This window comes from Grus americana, chromosome 16 (genome assembly GCF_028858705.1).
Source record: "Grus americana isolate bGruAme1 chromosome 16, bGruAme1.mat, whole genome shotgun sequence".
NCBI lineage: Eukaryota > Metazoa > Chordata > Aves > Gruiformes > Gruidae > Grus > Grus americana.
Window position 1 is genome coordinate 8,149,543 of NC_072867.1, and position 18,418 is coordinate 8,167,960.

The 18,418-nt window shown below is 43.3% G+C and overlaps 2 protein-coding genes across 2 annotated transcripts in view; one reads left to right on the top strand and one right to left on the bottom strand.

Annotated features, from left to right (window-relative positions):
- LOC129213572 (protein HIRA) overlaps positions 1-15,151 on the bottom strand; it is a 38,007-nt gene extending 22,856 nt beyond the window's left edge. Inside the window, exons 1-7 of the mRNA XM_054843860.1 lie at positions 14,776-15,151; positions 5,683-5,745; positions 4,875-4,985; positions 4,004-4,094; positions 3,392-3,486; positions 2,439-2,534; positions 430-590 (exon numbers count right to left, since the gene is read on the bottom strand). Coding sequence (XP_054699835.1) covers positions 430-590; positions 2,439-2,534; positions 3,392-3,486; positions 4,004-4,094; positions 4,875-4,985; positions 5,683-5,745; positions 14,776-14,812 — 654 coding nt within the window. The 5' untranslated portion in view covers positions 14,813-15,151. The remainder of the gene's footprint in view (positions 1-429; positions 591-2,438; positions 2,535-3,391; positions 3,487-4,003; positions 4,095-4,874; positions 4,986-5,682; positions 5,746-14,775) is intronic.
- Positions 15,152-15,284: 133 nt separating this feature from the next.
- MRPL40 (mitochondrial ribosomal protein L40) lies at positions 15,285-18,148 on the top strand. The gene is made up of 4 exons (XM_054843867.1): positions 15,285-15,495; positions 16,142-16,225; positions 17,239-17,394; positions 17,744-18,148. Exons 1-4 carry the CDS (start codon positions 15,422-15,424, stop codon positions 18,051-18,053), a joined length of 624 nt encoding a protein of 207 aa, XP_054699842.1. The 5' UTR covers positions 15,285-15,421; the 3' UTR covers positions 18,054-18,148.
- Positions 18,149-18,418: the final 270 nt, after the last annotated feature.

Sequence of the window (18,418 nt, forward strand, 5' to 3'; positions counted from 1 at the left end):
CTTTTGTCCCCAGAAATTTGATCTCTTGATTAAAGTCATCAGATAACAGCTCTATGATGCCAGACCAAAGATACCTCCCTAAGCACTTAACTCATTTCTGATAGCGGCCAATAGAAGATGCATAGGGAAGAACGTAAAAACAATGTAATTAGTGTGCCAATACTTCCTTGGAATAACCTCTCTATTTCCAGGAATTTACTTAATTGTTTACATAACCCATGCAAACCCTTTGGCATCCACAACGAGAGTCTCAACTGAATCACGTTGTGTAAGAAAGTAGCTCTTTTGTCCCCCTTTTGAACCTGCCATCTGATAGTTTCATTTGATTTGGCACTGTTAATTAACTAATGTTTGTGCAGAATCAGAGTTGTTATTAGAATTTTCATTCATTCTATAGGAATTCACTTTGAACAGTCACACATGAAGTACCTCATCAAAGGGTTTTGTGATGCTGGTTTCCAACTGCCAGTCCATGGTCCGCCACACCTTCAAACTTCGATCATCAGCCTGAGAGGCAATATATTTTCCAACAGGATCCCAGGTCAATCCTTTCACCAAGCCAGAATGCCCCTTCAAAGTGGCAAGAATTTCTGTGCACGCAAAAATTGAGAATAGAGAGTAGTTACTGATACCTCCTTTAGGACAGACTGTTGAAGAGATTTACATGATCTTTTTGAAACAGCACATTAAATACAACTTCCTTTAATGTATGAACAACAACCTATCAACCAAACTGGAACCTGTACATAAGCTACAAATTATATAAAAAAGTGGTAAAAAGAACTCTGGCCAGACTAAGGGGTGCAAAACTCCTTATAAGAAATAGATCAGAGCAGGAAGATAAGAGCCCAGGCACTTCAGAATAGCTCTTTCGAGCTATAGAAAGCAGCAGTTTAACTGGAACTTCAGTTAAACATTCACCCTTTCCACCACACCCAAAGATTATCACAACAAATTCAGCTTTGTGCACCAAACGTGAACTAAGTCGAAGTTGTGACTGAACAGACACGCAAACCTGGCAGACCTGGTAACCTAATTTCAGTCAATCTCTTGCTTATCAGACTGCGAGAGGAGAGGCTGAGATTATTGCACAGGCTACACAGCCAGCTTGAAAGTCTAAAAACTCTGATATCAGGACTGGAAGCAACCCTAAAATAAATGGCAGTGACTAGGCAACACACTATCGGAGTTTTAGCCTGCATCAAGTTACGTGGTGAGAAGCAGCCAAATAAAGGCACATGCTCCCTAACTGCCACAGACCCTCGCACGCCTGGCAGCGCGGTCCCTGAGAAACAGAGGCCTCAGGACCGCATGAGTTGCCAGCACTGCAGCAATGAAGAAGGCAAATGGCCATCAAATGTAAGACTTGAGAGCTTCTGCTACTGTGAGGCTCCCCTAGTCTTTCCTTCCTCTCCTTCATCATGTAAAGTCACACTGCTTATTAAGCAGCAGCATTTAAAATGGGGTAAATAAGATAATGCCCCCCCAAAGGTAAATGAATGGAAAGTCCTGTAGGTACAAAGCCAACACAGAAAAAAACATATGCCTATACAGATGTAATATCAAGCTGAAGTTCTATCTATTGGGGATTTTGCAGTGAACGTGAAACAGAAAATACATGCAATAATGATCTTCATGTAAAAGCAGCAGCACAACCTGAATGTAGCTGTTGGGTATAGCAGAGTGGAATCCACTGCTCATTGCCATCCAAACTTGGAAGAAGGACCGACTCACCAGACTGCAAGTGTGTCATCTCAAAAGGCAGACAACCCATCCCCACATAGAGATTTTCACAGTCGGTGAAATACACCTGTTCTGGTTTAACCCAGCTGGCAGCTAAAACAACCGCACAGCCCTTCGCTCGCTTCCCCCCCAGTGGGACAGGGGAGAGAATTGGAAAAAATAATAAAAAAAAAAAAGGTAAAACTCGTGGACTGAGATAAAGACAGTTTAATATGACAGAAAAGCAAGATAATAATGATAGAATATATAAAACAGGTGATGCACAATTGCTCACCACCCACAGACCATTGATGCCCAGCTAGTTCCCAAGCCACGGTCCAAACCCCCAGCCAGCTTCCCCCAGGTTATATACTGAGCGTGACGTCATATGGTATGGAATATCCCTTTGGCCAGTTGGGGTCAGCTGTCCTGGCCACGTCCCCTCCCAGCTCCTTGTGCACCCCCAGCCTCCCCACTGGCAGAGCAGCGTGAGAAGGTGAAAAGTCCTTGCCTTGGCGTAAACATTGCCTAGCAATAACCAAAACATCAGTGCGTTATCAACATTATTCTCATCCTAAATCCAAAACACAGCACTATTCCCACTACTAGGAAGAAAATTAACTCTATCCCAGCCAAAACCAGGACAACACCCATGGATGGAAGAGTTTGTCACAAAGTTTTACATACTTGCACATCTGAAATGTAAGAACTCTCACCTGGAAATTTGACAGCATTCCAGATGACAACAGTGTTATCCACGCTACAGGATGCCAGCCAGGCATCATGCGGAGACCACGCTACATCCATGACATCTGTTTTAAAAAAGAGTTTCCATTTAAGATGTTGATGGTAATCAGAGAATCCAAAAATCTTCTTAAAAAGAACTTGTGTGGCAACATTTTTTCTATCACTGAGAAAAGACTATCATCTCACTAGGGCGGAAGGTAAGAAAGAACATAGCGACACTCATTGGGAGTGAGATTCTCCAACTTACAATGTTCAATGGGGAACAAAACAAAAATCCAAGACAGAGAATGCAATGTTTGGTGATTACAGGAAGTACTAATGCCTGTATAAAATACTTTGTCTTGTTTTGAATGAAAAAGCAACAGCAGCTATTGCAAGGCACTTGCTTTATTCCAACACACGTGGAGCGATCCAAGTGATTTCAATCTTGATTTTAATCATAGTATGTCAGCAGGTGCAAAACACATTTGAAATTATCTGGTTTATTCATCTTTTGCATTGCTCTTCAGTTATTTTTTCTAAATAAACATTAATATTCTTTGGTTTACAAAAACTTTATCTTTTGCCAACCAGGAGATTATTCACCGCAAGTGTGAACATTTATTTAAATAAAAATACAGTTTAGCTTCCTTTATCCAGATTCATTTTTAAGTTAGCAAATAGCAAAACATAAGTTTCTAAGTTGCTAATTTTTCTACTAGATAGTTGCCAGAAGTTTCCTACGTTACCAGAAGTTACTTGTATGAAAATTGGGATTTGATTAAAAATGACATTTTCTTTCAGATTTTCATTGTTGCTCTTAAGAGTAATTACTGACTTGCCACCAAATATATACATTTTGAGCAAGAAAATGTGACACCAAAACCCAACTTTTTTTTCCAAAAGTATGCAAACTATGTTCATTCAACATCTCTTAACTTACCTCCTGAATGGCTTCTGAGAATTGATACACACCTCCACTGCTCAACATTAGTAAGTTTGCTACTAGAACCAAACACAGTGCTAGGTCCAATGTACCTAATTAAAATAGAAACAGCTATCAACAGAACCATCTCAAGTTCTTCAAACTCACTTTCTAAAGAAAATCAGCTACACAGTACACTTCTAATTTATAATCAGTTATTCCTGCAATGAAAACTGAAAAAAAAAAAAAAAAAGTATTTTTTAGAAAAAGTAATTCCAGTTATTAAAAAATTAGCTTCAATAAAATGTACAATTTCTATGGATAGTAAAAAATGATAACATTTAAGGTAACTCTTCAAATCTCATCAGGAAGGACATTCTTCAAGGACAGAAGAAAATGCCTAAGCTCCTCGAAGAGAGACTGCCCAGGTAGACACACACTCCAGCTGAAGAGACAGAAGAGACCAAATCTCCAATACCAGTGATGCGGCGTCACAAGTTTCAGCTCCTTACGCACCAGGCAAAGCGGTGAGCTTACAAAAGGCCAGCGCGAGGAAGAAACACTAACAGATGTGACAGAGTAACCTATGTGAAATAAAATATAAAATTGAGAAGGAAGAAACATGCTTACGCAGCTCGTTTCCACACCATAATCAACTTGTCATCTCCTCCTGAAGCCAAGTAAACTCCATTGTTTGACCATCGCACACAGTTCACACAAGCTGAAACGTAGAAAAGAAAGTTTGTAAGATGAAACATAAGAATAAGTGGTTCTGGACTGGAGTTTATAATAAGCAAAACTTGACAGGAGTAGTTTGGGATTTAAGTGTGCTTCTTCCACTCAAAGCAGTTACTCTGCTTTAGATAAATGAATTGGTACTTATCTTTCAGTAGCAGTTGAGGAACTTCTCACTTTAAAAAAACCCCTATTCCTTATTTGAAAAAGCTTCACCAAAAGTAGCTCAAAAGAAGAGAGATTAATATTCATCTAATAAAGGAAACTGCTTGTAGTAAATGAGGTGGGATTAAGAGGGCAAAGAAGGAAAGATGTATCTTGAAGAAAAGAAAGAAGACAGCTTGTTCAGGTAACTATACTTTCAAATGTGATGTGCAATACATCCAGCGTAATTTAGAACTATAACCAACATACTTCATGTGATGTTTCCTTTATACTTATTTCTTCTCTTGCCCTTTCCTTCAGAGCTCCCCAGTTTCTCAGAATGTGCATTATCAATTACTTTGTGGCCACAGCTGGAAAAAGTTCACTGGGAGGAGATTTCCAAAGGTATCTATATTTCTCTGTATATTTTCCCACATTTTAAGAACATTTTCTGCTGAATATGTAAAAAAAGTATATAGCCAAAGTATAAGACCACTCTGCTGTACTTTATTGATTGATTCACCACTGGACAGGGCATAATTTTTGTAATTACAACCATGTAATGCTTAAGTTTTGGCAAATTACCAACAGTCAGTTAAAAAAAAAAAAAAATCTGAGTTACCTAAGTGATTGTCCATCTGACAAAGCATCTTGGGAATATTTTCATTCTTTTCATCTTCCTCTTTCAGGACAGGAGCCATATTCCAGATCACTACTTTCCCAGAATCCTGACCTGTACGAGAACAAAAAGCACCCCTTTTAAATACATGCAAAAAAGCTTTTTAACTTAATCTCAGTTCCAGAACAGATGCTAAAATTTAGGCAGTGGGAACTTTGGAAACATTTGAATACAGATGCCATTCTGATATAATTACACTGAGTCAGAAGTGTTTTATTTTTCTTGAAGCTATTAAAAATAAACTTATACAGCCTTGTTCAAAAATCATACTACACATAATGATACCAACTATAAGGATGAACTATTTATAATAAAATTGTATTTTAAAAGATAAAAGATACATTCAAATCCTAAATTGCAATTATTGTAGCCAACACAAAATTATTCACTATTGTAATCCAAATACTATTTTTGCACGTATTTCTTGAGCTATTCCATTTATATAATTGGATTTGTTTTTTTGCACCAATAGTTCTACTATTTAGCAGGTCAGAAAGCCCGACTTCACATTCAGTTCCTCTTCAAATAAAAAAAGAAATGCCCAGGAGGACGAGGACATCAGAAAATGTAACCCTGCCTTCTGCAGTAACCGCAGCACTTTTCAACACATTTTAATGACTTATATCTCCAAGAAACAGATAATTACGTACATGATGTGCTTTTAAAAGGGTCAAACCGATTAAAGTGTTGTGAAATCACAAGATTACTACTACAGCCGAAAATTCTGCCTTCTATCAGTATGCAGACATACCTTGTCCTCCTGTTGCAAACTTGGTCCCATCTGGGTGAATGTCCACTGAAAATATTGGCTTTCCTGGAATTAGAGAACAAGCAGCAACATACTGAATTGTTTTACAGTCTAGAGAATGCAGTAGCGCCAAAAGAACCGTAACTCTTCTGGTTGGCGAATAACTTTCTTCTTCTAAAAGCTATAGTTTTAAGAATTACAGCCCACTACAAGAGTGGAAAGCAATTTGATGACAGAAATGACAGCCTATTAAAAGTGTATATGGAAGTCATCACGCCATAACAAACCACTGATAACCAAGGACGTTTAATCCAGCAGGATGTGCCAAATCCCTCAAAGCAAAATAATACCACAAAGCAAGCGCCAACGAAGCAAAACTCTATTTGAGTAAGGAATTTCCTCCAGGTTTCTACACTTCATTAGCTGATGTCCTGAAGCAAGTTTTGGCTTGGTTTCTGTTTTTGTTTTTTTTAAATCCTCCCCAATCTCAGACTGCATCTGTTGGCCACACAATTACCTGTCTCAAATTTAAATTCTGTTGTGATGAAGTGCTTCTCCCATAAACCTAGCTTTTATTTTTATGGCTTCCATATAGACAAAGGAAGACTAACCAACTCTAATATTACTCTTAAAGCTTTCAGTTCTCCATATGCTACATCTTTCAGAAGAAAACTAAGTTTTATGAAAATGTAAACCCTATAAGAAATAATAAAGATAGTTAGGGAACAGCTTTGGAAACCAGACAACCCTCATACTCAGCCTATTCTGCTCCGACCACTGGATCACATGCACTCTCCTATATGTTCATAGTTCTTTTAACCTTTGCAGGAGGAGAAGGAAGAGGGGGAAAAGCAAACTTTCTGCCTTTCAATGATGCTCAGAGCGCTACCACTAAGGATTACTTGAAGAAATACACATGCGATTTCCACAGTCAAGTAATTTTTGGCAGCAGTCTGAACCCCTTCAAACCGGAATGCTTCTGCAAGCAAGATCACACACATGCCAGTATAAAATAAGGCAATTTATCCTAACAGCCAAAAGAACTAGTACCCACAGCACCAAGATTACTCAATAAATTTCCCATGTATGTCAATTTTTGCACTGTATCTTCATGATATGTTAAGGCATAAACAATAAAACCTGGAAAATTTATCCAGCGATAGGTTTTGTTGCCACTGTAGCATCTGAATTCCTTGACATTCCACTGCTAACAAAACTCTCATCCAAATATCCAGTATTTCTTACTTTTTGAGGGATGTGCATTTTGCTTCATGTCAACTTTTATTTTCTTTATTTTAACTTGTTTTAACATTTATTTTATTTGGATTTATATTGCAACTCTGACATGTGATTCCCCTTAAAATTTTTAGAGGCAGCCAAGCAAAGACCTTAAGTACAGTAAGATGGCACTCAACTTACATTCCTTCCAAGCCCTTTAGACCACATAAAACACATAAGCTGAGACCTAGCTGTGGCTTTTCTTCAGCTTGTTGTGCCCGATTCGATCTTATTCTATTAACTTGAATGCAACATACAGGGCTAAGCTGAATATTTAGAGAAGCACAGGCAAGAAACATTTATTTTGCCCTTCCCAGGATGCGGAAATTCCCTTAAATTAAACCAGTGCATCATTTGAAATAGTTTAACCCACTGACACTTAGGGAAGCAGGTCATTCTGTATAGGTGGAAGAGGCTACCTTTTCAGTCTGCATCAACAGTCTTGGGCAAGAAGACTTACTATACTCTCAAATTTGCCATTAAACACGAAGAGAAGAGTGCTCCTTCTAGGAAGCCAGTTATCAAAGATAACTTTTAATTGTACTAACCTGGCTCATTTTGCCTATGTATCATTCGCACCAACAGGAAACAGTTCCCCAGCAAATCAGAAGGAACAGTAACCTCCAACACAGGGGCATCAATAATCAGGAGGAGTTATGGCCTCCAGAGCCAGCATGGCACCTATGAACAAGGCTTCAGAGTTTAGGTGGTTTGTAGTTCAACAATACTGTATTTAAAATTCGTTTAATAGATGCAGCCGACTCATAGAGGAAGACTCGTTCCTCCTCTGCTCCAATTCCACCACTCTTCCTTCCCAAAAGTCTGCATAACGAAGTAGCTGTGGCCAAAGCACACACTAGTAAGTTTGTCTGACAGACACATTGGCTTCTCATTATTCAAGCAAAACAGATATGCTATACGTTCTGAAAAATTGTGAAATGAGTCATTGCACCCATTGCTTTGCAAAAATTACTGACATGATCTAATTTTCTTTTCCTTTACTAGGTGCTTAAAACTATCATAGCCTCTCCAATTTCTGCCTTATCTTAAGAGCACAACTCTACAGGTGCAGTTACATCAGCTCTCTCTTCCTCCTTCCGGGCAAAGGTCTTGCACAGATCCACAAATGGGGTTGATGGTTTAGCAAATTATTTTACTTGTGGAGCCAGAGGTAACTTAGCTACAAATTCACCATAAAAGCTTAAAATTAGCCACACCGCACCAGGGAAAACGTCCACCCAGCTCAGTCCTCTGTGTTCAGAAACCAGCGCTAGTTTCTCCCTAGGGATCTGTACAATGGTACGCACACAGTGCTGCTTCCTAGGATAATCTTCCAGCTCCAAAAAATTTCCAACTCTGACTTCTTGAATCAGAGGCCCTTAACAGACTTTATCTTCTATAAATTCAATCAGCCATTTCTCAAATCCATAGTTAACATCAACAGCCCTTAACACAGAGAGATCCACTGCTCAGCCATGGACTCGGAAGATTCAACCACCTACTTCACGTACCCTGCACACACTATCTGTTGCCCCAACACCCCTTAATTCTTGTACAGAATAGTGAATGAAAATCACTTGCCATTCACCCCTTTTCTGCTGCTCACAACTCTACACGCATTGATCATGTCTCCAGCTCAGTCCTCCCACCCCTAGCCCAAAGAGTCCTACTCTACTTAGTTGTTCCCTGTACAAAAGCTGTCTCACACTTTGGATCATTCTGGTCACTCCCCTATGAGCATCTTTCAGTTCTCCTGTATTTTATGACATGGAGGGGAACTAGCATTGAAGACAGTCTTCAAACGCAAATTATTCATGTATTTACACAGTAGGATAATGTTTTCTTTTTAGTTCTTTTCTTAGTATAAATTTGGTTTTTGATCTAATGAGGACTGAGCAGATATTTTCATAAATTATTACAAACCTAAAAACTCAGACCTCAGTGGAAGTTGTCAGGTCACAGGGCATTATTTTATATGTGAAGTTTAAAAGGGGTATGGACTTTGCACTCAGGAAAGGTATCGGTAATAAATGAAGCCCTCAACAACAAATCAAGTTTCCTACATGGCTCAACCATGATCCAGGAAGGGATCTTACTCCACAGGTTAACTAATCATACATGATGATCTACCCAGTACGTTTGGGCTTTTCCACAGAATTTGCCAATGAGCTTAAAGCACAATGACCAACGACTTGTGAACGAGGCCCATCAAATTAATCTCCCATAAGAGCCAAGTAAATATTGTTTCCATCTGATGGATTATTCCCAATAAATTGCACTACCTTCATACATCTCAATCTCACCAGCAATGTCCAGATGCATCCAGTGGTTAACCTTTAAAGACATGCTTTTTCTCCCTAGAAACATTAGTTTACTAAATCAAGTTCCAGACTTCCAGGAGTTTGTATAGATAAGTGTCTTCCATTTTCCATATGCAGGAAATCTGTCAAACTACACCCAGCCTCAACCTGTCACACCCTCTTCTTAATAGACATTCTGCATTAAACAATATACAAACAGCAACTGCAAAATGCCACGTCACATACTGGCACAGCAGAATACCTACAAGTCAACCCGGATAAAATCCTATGTACAGGTCAGTCTGGATTTTATTTCAAATGGCTTTGGATATTATTCCAAGATCCAGAGGTAATAAAATTAAACATGGATTGTTCAGTTGTTTAGGGCCCACAGTTTTCAGTTCACAACGTTTTCACTGTGCTCTTCAACTGCAAGTTGAAGTAATTTTATTAGTGGAGGAAAGCATAAACTTAAGATGACAAGAGCAAACCAAAGACAGAAGCAACTAGCTCAGGACCACAGGGCACCAGGATTTCAGTCCTGGCTCTGGCTGCAATGCCTCACTGGTGGAGCCAAGCACAGCAGCAGCCCTGTTTGGATGCCTGCAGGAAACGGTAACTACTGGATGGAGGAACCTGAGCTTCTACCACTTCAGCTAAAAAGATCATTCACATCCATTTGTTCAGGCAGTAGTAGAGCTACTGCGTGTTTCACCACCAGAAAGCGTGGAGACTCACGGTCGTGTAATCCAGACTAGACAGCACCTAACCTGGACCCTTTGGCCGATCCTCAGAAAGGAGTTGTAGCTTTACTAGTCATGGGAAAGCAGCATATCAATGTCACAAACAATTCAGTTCCTATCCAGCACAAACACTGCATGAAGTTTCAAGTCAGTTTTGTTACGTATTCAGTTTCACAAGTACCAAATAGGTGAAACACGTGGAGTTCACAGTGGTATGTTCAAAGTTTCAACGTTAGTGGCAGGAGGCATTCAAATGCCAAGGCACTGACTTGGAAAGGGAAATCTTCCCAGTGTCCTGCTCCAGAGCTGCGTGTGCTTTTCTTGGCTATTGAGAAACACGAGGCTTGTCATGATTAAATTAGATTACTTAGCTTTGAAAAAAGGAATCACTAGTAAAGCCACCTGCTTATGAATGTACATTAACTCTTTCACGATCTAGAAGGCATTTCTTTATGTTTTTAATAAGTTTGTTCTCTACACTTACGTCTATCCCTTAAAATACAGAACAAGTTCAATAATCATTAGATTGTTTGCCCAAGTAAACTAAGACATACTTGTTTCCAGTTTTATCCATCTAGAGATGTCAAATGATTAAAAAAAAAAAAACAAACCAGATTAGGTGATCACAGGACAGAAATTTAGCAAAATTAAGTCATTACCAGGGCACTCTTTCCTCCAGAGTACTGTTATCAAGGGAATACCATTTACAGTGGTGGATAACTGTTACAGGTTAAGGCTATAAGACTTGTTCCATACTACTTGTGGTTTATAAACTGATGACAGACACTGGGTTTTTCCTCACTTCCTTCATTTTCTCAAAATAATGGAGAAGGAGCCATTATTTGATAGCAACCACTTCCTTCCCCAGGTCCATGTTTTCATCGGATGACATTGCTAGATCCTGTCGAAACAAGCCAAAAGGCACAAGGGGCCTGTTTCAAAGTGACTGAATCTTTCCCACGCTCCTAACTGGAGATGCGTTGAATTTCCTAACAATAATCATGAATCAAAACAAAATGAAAGTGGCACTTAAGGAGTAACATTAAAATCTAACACAGTGTGTTTTAAGGCATTTTGCCCTCTTGTAATTTCTAAAAAAAAAAAAAAAAAAAAAAAAAAATTACATTACTGAAGCTCCCAGCATCACATCGCATGAGGAAGCAAACCAGGTTCATTAAAAACAGAACACCTTGTGATAGACCAGATGTCCTGTTGGATTATTTGTTTAAATACATTATGTACTTAAAGAAATACTGATAATGAAACAAGCTTGGAACAAAAAGTTCCCAGTAAAATAATTCAAACTCAAGGAGAAGGTCCCTTTTTTTTTTTTAAAGAAATACATCAGCTGAAGAAAATAAGCAATTTTAAACATTGCATCATTTTTGTTATTTAACTTTAGGCAATAATCAATGAAATATAAAGACTGTTTTATGTAAATTTCTACCACAATATGAATGAGTTTCTATTAATTGTGTTTCCAGCCCATCTGATACATCACATCCAACATGACTCACAAATCAATTCAAATATTTACATTCCACCATTACAGCTTGGAGAGACAATAAACTCCGTGCCTATATTTAAGCAAAAACAGGCTCCAATTTCTACAAGTTGCTACACATGAACAGCACCTTGGGGTTTGCACAGGTTCCTCAGCATGGCAAGGGACCTCCTTTCCTGCAGGGCTCAGCGTTTGCCTGCATTAGCCATCTTTAAGCACCAGGGCTCTCAAAACCTTGTGTGCCAAATACGTGTAGGCAACTGTTGGATGCGTGATGCATCTTGATAGAGGTACTGAATGGAAAACTGGGAAGGAGAAGCAAAGCACACCATCTGTATCTTACAGTCATCCATTCCTGCCTCCAACACTAGAGCAAGGAAGAATATTGAAAAGTGCAAGCTAAGTCAAAGAAATACGGAAGAGAAGAACACAACTATAATGAGAACTTCATGCAAAATCTAATAAATCTACATTAAGAGCGTGAAAAGCTTACAAAAAATGCATCTGAAGAAGAAATATTTCCAACAAGTACTCAGATAAAGCAACATTAAGAACTCCAAGACAAAAACCTGTTGCGCCAAAATGCGTTAAAGTGCTTTTACCGTAAATGCACGGCATCTCGGCTGAGCAGCATACGGTTCCCAGGTGTACTGAATTTCCCTGCTACGACACTAACTTCTAATGTCTGTTATCTCATGGAGAATGCATGCCTGTAAGCATCATTAAAATCATTCTAGCCCGCTTGGTTAAGTACAAATCCCAAAACTGAGCAGGGAGAGGGAAAGGCTGGAATGGCAGCACCTTAATCTAGTGTGCGGAAGAGCCAGTCTTGCTATCAGGACTCTCGCTCACAAACCAACAGCAGCGAAGCAGCCTCTTGTGCCCAAGGGGAAAACAAAAGGAGTAAAAATCATCACAGCGAGTCTCCAGTACACACAGTATAAATTATCTTTACCCTGGTTTTGGAGAGGTTTCAGAGCAAATACATAGGCCCATTAAGAGCGATGGAGACTTCTTGCACACCGCAATGCCTGCAGGATCCAGAACCTGGATACGTTAAAAGAGGCTGACTAAACTCACCAGTTTTTGTCCTGCGCTCCTTGCCCCAAGGATAAGAACGCATGAATGTTATATAGTCCTGTATACCTTAGCAGACCTTAAAGCGTTTTACAAATAAGGCCAGTGATGAATGTCCACTTTGCAGGTGGTGAAACTATGACGAAGTAACTTGCCCAAACTCATCCCACCAGGACAGCAGCAGAAATAGGAATAAAATTTGGGATTATCAGGGCCCTGAGTAGTGCATTATCCACTAGGCAAAGTATCACAGGGCGTTATAAACGGAGCCTCGCTGCCAACTGCTTGGCTGAAGACTGTTTTCTGCAATTCACAAATCGATACCAAAATGGTTAGACATAGTTTAAATTGCTACAGATTTCAAATATATACCCATGCCAAAAGGTTCACCCCTTAAAGAAATAAGGAAAGAAGTTACAGATCTAATCTCTGTGATCTGCAAAGATTTAAGCCGAAAGTTTTTATTCAGCTGCTCCTAAGTGTGCTCCCACTGAAGATCCAGAGAGGCACAGGACAGTCTGCCCACAGGCGGCCAGAGATTAAGATGTAAATGCTACATTTTTTTAGATTAACCAAGCAGAAACGTAAAAAACATGTCAAATAAAGTACTTCCACGTTTTTGCAGTTCACTACAACCTTTCGTTAAAAGGTCCATCTGCTGACTCTATGGCCCCTGGAGAGTAGCACAAGACGCATGCAAATTGCAACTCGAGGCTTAAGTTACTGTTCTTAAAACCTGCAGCATGATTACAAAGACACCACCACATGCCGAAGGCAGCTGTAAAGTTGCATCTGTGGTTTTTAACTCAAAGCACACTTCTACTTGAATAAGGTAGTCTCCAGCTTGGTTTTATTCTAGATACCCATCAGCTAGATGAGTCCAACTATTGACATTTATACCAGGGTATAAAATTTGCAGTTGAAATAAAGCTGTACACACGAATTTGAGGACAAAACTTGCAGAAACAGAAGTAAGCTCTTCACATCCGACTTCTCACTGCTTCACCAGGAACAGCGCAGATATTACTCCGGAAATTTATCGTAAGTGGTGTAAATACATAACAGTGATGCTATCCCTGTACTCGCCATGCTAGGAAAGCATAGAGCTTTCCGTCAAGATATCAACACTTCATTCTGAAAGTGGTTTAGCTCACAAATCTCTAATAATCATCAGAACAGTGGCAGACAGAATGCTATACAATTCAGGGAGTTGTTCTGAAAGTACTATCGGAAGAATCTTTTCCCCCCACGGCCAGCGACAGCACAGCTGACCAGCGCTGAAGCTTATTGCGTTTGGGGACTTTACTACCGGACCCGAGTAAGGTGAGATCAGCGTGGCGAACGCAGCGTGCTGGCACAGGACGGCCGTACGTCCCAGCCAGCGGGTACCTCCACCGCTGCACGGAAGGCCCCTGTCCCTCTCGCACAGACTAGGCTTGACTCAAACCATCCCTCTCCGCTTTCACAAGCACGAAATTAGTTGCCCAACATTCGTGCCGGGCAGGTAAAAGCAGCTCGGGGTTCAGCTAACAGCACCGCACTCCTCCTGCAAAGCCGGGGCTCCAGCTGCCTGCACCCCTGCCCTCCCCGGCAAACACACGCTTCGCCAGACGAGACCCGTCCCGGCGGCTGCCTCCACCGCCACCGCTCCGGCGCGGCCCCCTTCAGCCATCTTCTGGAGGTCGGACTGCGGCCGAGCCCCCTCGCCAGACAAACCGCCGTTTGGAAATCGCGCTTCTCTAGAAATCCCGGTTTCGTTTTCGCACCTCCAGCCCCCGGCGAGCCTCGCAGCCCGCTGCCTCCGCACCAGCCCACCGGGACACCCGGGGGGTGAGAACCTGTTGCTCCCCGCTCCCGCCCGCCCCGCGGCACCTGCCCGCCACCGGCCCCGCGTTCGCGCCGGCCGTTCCCCGGAGCGGCGGGACCCCGAGCACGCCGCGGCCGCCCCACAGACTGCGAGGCGACAGCTACGAACGGCTCCAGCGGCCCCGGCTCCCGCCCCCCCGGCCGCCCCTCGCCCGCGTTCAAACTCGCCCCACGCGTGTGCCGCGCCCCGGCCCCGCCGCCGCCGCCTCCCGTCCCCCAGGCCGGCCCCCGCTCGCGGCCCGCTCTCCCCCTCCGGTACCCCCTGCCGCACCTGCCCGCCCGGCCCCGCGGCACCTGCTGCCCGGCGGCGCGGCCGGCCGGCCCTCACCATTGTGGTTGACCCAGGTCGGCTTCAGGAGCTTCATTGTTCCCCGCCCGGGGCCCCCGCCGGCCTCCGCCCTCGGGACCCCAGGGCGGCTCCGCCCGGGCTGCCTCCGCGGCCGAGCGAGCGGCGGATCTCAGCGGCCGCCGGCCACCATGGGCCCCCGCCGCGCGCCGCTCTGCCCGCCCCCTCCGCCGGCCGGAGCCGCCTCAGCGCCGCTCCATGCCCCGGCGCCGCCCGTGCCGCAGCCCCCGCCGCCCGGCCGCATCCCCCGCTCGGCTCCCGGCGGCTCCCGGCAACGCCGGAACTCGGCGCCTGGCAACCGCCTAACCGGCCCGGCGGGAAACAGCCACCCCCGAGCCCCGACGTTCCCCTGCCTCGGCCGGCGGGGGGCGAGATCCCGCGAGGCGCCGCCGCCCCGCCTCCAGGGCGGGCGGGAGGGAGCGGCCGAACGGCCGGGCGCCCCCTGCTGGGCGGAGCGTGGCGATGGCGGCGGGGCGGGGCGGGGCGCGGGCGGGGCCTTCCGTTAACGGCCGGACTGCAGTAGCGTGCCGAGCCTGGGCGGAACGATTGTGGGTCAGAACAGGGGACGGGGCAGTCAGCGCGTGGTCGGCGGGGAGTGCGAGTGCACCGCTGGCGCTGCTAGGGAGCCATGTTGGCGGCCGCCGCGCGAGCGAGCCGGGGGCTCTGCGGCGTCTGGGTGGCGCCCGGCGGCGCCCGGCTCAGGTAGGGCGGGCAGCCGGGCGGGAGCGGCTTTCCGGGTCCGTCCGTTGCGGCCACCCTGTCCCGGGCCCGCGGGGAGGGAACCCAGCGAAGCGCCCCTTGCTCGGGGCTCCCGCCTCGCTCTTTCCCGGCGGGCCCTGGGCCTGGTCCCCTCCCCGGGGCTCCCTCGGCGGCCTGGGCCTGCGCTCCGGGGTCGGGATGCGGTGTGTGTGGGCCTGGTTCTGCGCCCTGAGAAGCCGGTGCGCGGGCACCTGGGCCGGTTCTCTCACTCGTGACATCCTCTGAAAAACGGCATCGCTCTCCTAATCGGAACGGAGGCGGCTTTGCTTCTCCAGAGTCAGCGCTTCAAAGGGACCATTATCGGAGATTAAGAATAAAATTACTCTAACCTATTCATAGGCTTAAAGAACGTGTCTGCTTCACCCCTCGGTACCCTGTGGATTCGCAACACTCAACAGCCCAAATTTTGTGTTTAGTTACCTTGGGAAAGAGTTTATCATCTCTGGGCAAACGCTGTCATGAATTAAGTAGCCAAAAATGATTCGAAACTCATCATTGTAACTTATGACCAATAAATAGCTCTTGTATTCTGCGCAATGTCATCAAAGTCAGTTTCTTCTCATGCTTTGTGTTCCGTTTTCCTCTTAAGTTCTTGGCTGCCCCAGACGGTTCCGTTCCGAGGAAGCCACTGGCAGACGTCCATGCTGGCGTTCAGGGCATCTCTCCCTGTGAGGTGAGTGCAACTTTCACCAAGTTACATAGAAGTGTTTTCATCCTTAGGCAAACGCAAATTTTCCCAAGTCCAAATTAACTTTTAACTACAGATGTTTGCTTTTAAGTAACTATACATAAAAGTAGTTAAGAACCATTGGCCTCTCACAGACAGTTCAATGGTAACCTATACAGTTATCGCTTGCGTGTAGTATTTGCTTCCTCAACCGCAGAACGTGGTTGGAGATGTTCAGATTTAAGCTGTGCTCCAGAATTCCCTTTTGAGCAACAATGGAAATGAAAGCCTAGCTGAACTGAAAATACTTTACTGTAACGTGGTATACTAGACAGCCCGCATTTACGTATATGTTACATTTTGGTCTTCATGTTTTGTTTTGATGCAACTAGATTTAAAATGTCCTGGTAGCTATTAGGTACCATCAGAGAGACCGTTTCTCACCATAAAGGTTGTTTGTTCAATCTGCAAGGCAGGAATGATATCCCACAGGTCTGCTGTGAGGAGTACTTAGTGGAGTATGGCCTGTGTTACCTTGAGTATACTCGATCTGCGTGGAGAAGCACAACAGGAGAGTAACATCTGCACCTTGAATTTGGTTACAAATGTGGAAGTCTTAAAAGCATGTGTAAAACCACTCACTCTCTTCTTTAATGAGATGACAGGAGTATTTGCAGGTAAATCTGTTACTTGCTCTGCTGCACTCTGAGCTAGTGCAAAACAATTCCAATTCAATTTTTGTGGAACTTCCTCAGATCATTCTGATGTTCAGCACAAAATTGGAGGTTGCTTTTCTCAGGCAGGTATAGTTTTCTCTGCAGAAAATCTCACAAAACATATTACCATCTCCTGGAAAATACATTACTTGAATAAAGCTAATGGCTGAGACTTCTATTAGGGACTAAATTAAGGAATGGGAAGGAACAGCCTTTAGAAAAGTAAAGTGGAAGTGAATGTTGCTGCTGTTGAATTAAATGACAAAATGTCGTCTTTCATTCATGTAATTATTTCCCTTGTAGAGCACAACCGAAGAAGAAGAAGAAAGTGGATGTAAAGAGAGAGCAAGCACAGAAGGATCGTATGAAAAAGAAGATTAAAAAGCTTGAAAAAGCTGCCCCAGAAATGATTCCAATTGAGGATTTTATAACACCACTTAAGTACTCAGGTAGCAACAGGTAAGGAAGACTGTCTCTCACCATGTGCTTGCATTCATGGTAGGAACGCTTCTAGTTTCCTTCTCTTGCAATGTAGTGCCAGCTGTGGTACAAAACTTTATCTACTTCTACCAGGACAAAAATGTGGAAAGCAAATTTTATTTGCTTCTGCTAAAAGTAGTGAAAAAATAGTAACATCAATTTCCTGTAAGAATGACCATGGAAAACCTCACAGACATTGTATGAATGGCTTGTGTTCTCTGGGGCTGGGGGGAGTTGTTGTTTTCGGGGTTTTGTTGTTTTGTTTTTAAACTTGCTCTTTGGGGTGCAGGCTATTTCTCTATGACAGTGTTATCTTATTCTTTATCAGGGTGCGAAGCCTTGCACCTCTCTCATTTGAGGAGACTGAAAGAAGAGTTTTACTTTTGAAAAAGTGGTGTTTGTTTAAGCAGAAACAAGATAAGGCAGAAAAGAAAGCAATTCAGAGCCTTGTGGAAGCTCAGCAAGAGGCACTAAAGGAACTGCGCCTTGAATCTGAGGAGTTGTACCAGGCAGCAATCAGACGAGATGAGGGGCTTTTCCCCTTTGAGAGAGATGGACCTAATTATACCCCACCCCTTCCTGGTTACGATCCTCCTGAAGGAAAATGTGTTGATATCACCAAAGTGTACACACAGTGATGGAGGAGTTTGCTGTTCATCTGGCATGAGCTACTGAGCCAAACGAAGGAGGAAAGCATGGAATAAGAATAAACAATTTCTTCTGCAAGTTAAAATACTGTAGGTGCATGACTGTAAAAAAACTCAACATATGAAGTATCTGTTTGTTTGGGTGTTTTTAAACGGCTATCTAGGCAGGAAGATGCCCAACAAAACTACACTACCTTACACTTGTGCCGTGCTGGAACACAACAAAGTAGTAGTATTTCAGAGTATTTTATCTTTCTGGGCTTCTATCTCTCATCCCTCCATGCACTCCTGAGCAGCATTTTTTTGCTCTGCATAAAGCATAACTTCAAATATTCCTGTGCAATGAGGAAAGAACG

Bases quoted from the DNA above. Each gene is read 5' to 3' on its own strand.
- MRPL40 (XM_054843867.1), top strand. From the start codon at position 15,422: ATGTTGGCGGCCGCCGCGCGAGCGAGCCGGGGGCTCTGCGGCGTCTGG. The intron at 15,496-16,141 runs GTAGGGCGGGCA...TTTCCTCTTAAG, and splicing joins CCCGGCGGCGCCCGGCTCAG to TTCTTGGCTGCCCCAGACGG. The intron at 16,226-17,238 runs GTGAGTGCAACT...TTTCCCTTGTAG, and splicing joins AGGGCATCTCTCCCTGTGAG to AGCACAACCGAAGAAGAAGA.